Source organism: Austrofundulus limnaeus, unplaced genomic scaffold, assembly GCF_001266775.1.
Source record: "Austrofundulus limnaeus strain Quisiro unplaced genomic scaffold, Austrofundulus_limnaeus-1.0 Scaffold1367, whole genome shotgun sequence".
NCBI lineage: Eukaryota > Metazoa > Chordata > Actinopteri > Cyprinodontiformes > Rivulidae > Austrofundulus > Austrofundulus limnaeus.
The window spans coordinates 2747-4811 of record NW_013953769.1 but is presented as its reverse complement, the minus strand read 5'-3'; the positions used below and the strand labels follow the sequence as shown (position 1 = coordinate 4811).

Sequence of the window (2065 nt, the reverse complement as noted above, 5' to 3'; positions counted from 1 at the left end):
AGTCACATCAGTTCACAAAAAAAAAAAACGCATTTGTTGCGTTTTTACGCACGTTTTACGCACGGAGCTTCTTTGTTAGGACGCGTAAAATGCTCATCATTATCCAGCAAATTTTGTAAACAGGAAGTCATCCTTTCGTTCTTAATGGAGCACCTTTTTTATTCAAAAATTAAATTACSTCATGATCAAGATAAATTTGACAACAGACCACATTTTGTGGTTTCTCCCTTCAATTAATCGTGTTTTTTTTATATCGAACAAATAGGCCTAGGAAATGCTCACTCTCACTTGACATCTGGACTTTTCGCAGCACCTGCTTCCTGTTCTACAATCGCAAAGTATTCGATATTTTGACCAAAAAATGGGACAATCAAATGCATGAATTTATATATTTTTAGGAAAACTCGGATTAAAATCCTAGAATTAAATGATTTTTCCATTTTAATTTAGCAGAACAAAGACAATTGCATAGATAAGAGAAGATGAAATTTTTTGTTGAACAAAAATATTCTCGCTTCTAGTTTGGGCACATCTGTAAGCACTGATCAGAAGCAGCACAAATCCATGTCTGGCTGATTGTTAAACATGAGGAGCCTCACATGGTGTCTGCTGCAGCCAACATGCTTTGTGTCAGCTCACATTAACGATGAGGATGGAGAGAAGGGCGAAAAAGAAAAAAAATGGGTGGGGGTGGATTCAATCATACACCGGGCTTGGCATAATTTAAATCATATTTTACTGCTTTTTGAAACTTAGCACTTTTTTATGTACATATACTCCAGAAACAGATAAATAAATTAAAGTGATCAATACAAAACTAAATCATTTTCTATGGTGACTAAAAACACATTTGAACGAGTAGATACACAAACCCTAAAAACCCTGTTTCACAGCAGTATACAGCACAAAAATAATAATAATAATAATAAAACAAAATCCAGAAATTATGTACAAAAACACAGTGACAAGTCAGCTGCTCATCCGCGGGATTTTTCTTTTCTCTAAAGCAGCGAATAGTCTGGCCTTTTTATATTTTTCACATAACATCCGGGGGCACGGCATAGAAAAAAGCTTTAGTGCAGCATCAACAACACAGTGTTGTTCTCACAWACAGAACACAGACTAACAGAAAGGTCCGAATAATTTAACTTAAATAACAAACACGTAAAAACAACATAAGGACACGTGGCGCTGCACGGAGGCTTCACTATGGTGGAATTAGAGATGCTGTAAGTGTGACGGCCTGCGCATCATTTGTGATCAATAATTTGGTTAAAGACTCACTGCTGTGGCCTGATTGGCCTTTAATGATTTTAGGTCGTCATCACCTTAAGATCCGACATTTTGGCGTAAACAAACCCGTGTTTTCTTATAAACAGAACAAGCTCAGCAACTAAACTCTTCACACAAATTAAAAGAACTAAACAGGAATCAACAACATCCAAAAGAAGGATCCGTTTTGCCTTTTTGATTTCCGCTGGACTTGTTGACCTGGATACATTGAACACCTCTTCTCCCTTCTTATCCCCCTGCTTCCCCTCATGCCACTATCTGAGCAGGCCTCCGTGTGTCAGCTCGCAGGGATGCGGCAACAGCAGTCTCCGTTTATTTTATTTATTTTATTTTTTTTATTGTCGAGCATCATCAACGCTGAGCCGCGCGCGCACACAGCTGGCTGCAGGGTCCTTGTCGTCCCGACAATCCGGTCACTCTTCACATGAGCTGCGACTGTTGCATAGACTCTTGGTGCGTGCTCGGATACCACGAGGTGTAGCTGGGGATGTAGGAGCCGGTGGTGCCCACAGAAGCCTTCACGGTGGTCGGCGACGTCCACACGGGCGCCACAGAGGGGGAYCCGCTCGAAAGTCCGCGGCCGGTGGCCAAAACATTGGTGTCAATTGTGCTGCCGCCTTGCTTCATCAGCTTCTTAAATTTGGAYCGTTTATTTTGAAACCAAATTTTCACCTGTAAAGACAAAGGAAATCATTTGGATGAGAAAAAACGGGTTTTACGCACAATTTACGCACGCTTTACGCACGCTTTCCAAATACGGTGCGATTAAAAA

The 2065-nt window shown here is 40.6% G+C and overlaps 1 protein-coding gene across 2 annotated transcripts in view; it reads right to left on the bottom strand.

Moving 5' to 3' along the window:
- Positions 1-727: 727 nt before the first annotated feature.
- dlx1a (distal-less homeobox 1a) overlaps positions 728-2065 on the bottom strand; it is a 3838-nt gene continuing 2500 nt past the window's right edge. For both annotated transcript variants that reach the window (XM_014032042.1, XM_014032043.1), the window contains exon 4: positions 728-1965. In XM_014032042.1, coding sequence (XP_013887496.1) covers positions 1714-1965 — 252 coding nt within the window. In that variant the 3' untranslated portion in view covers positions 728-1713. The remainder of the gene's footprint in view (positions 1966-2065) is intronic.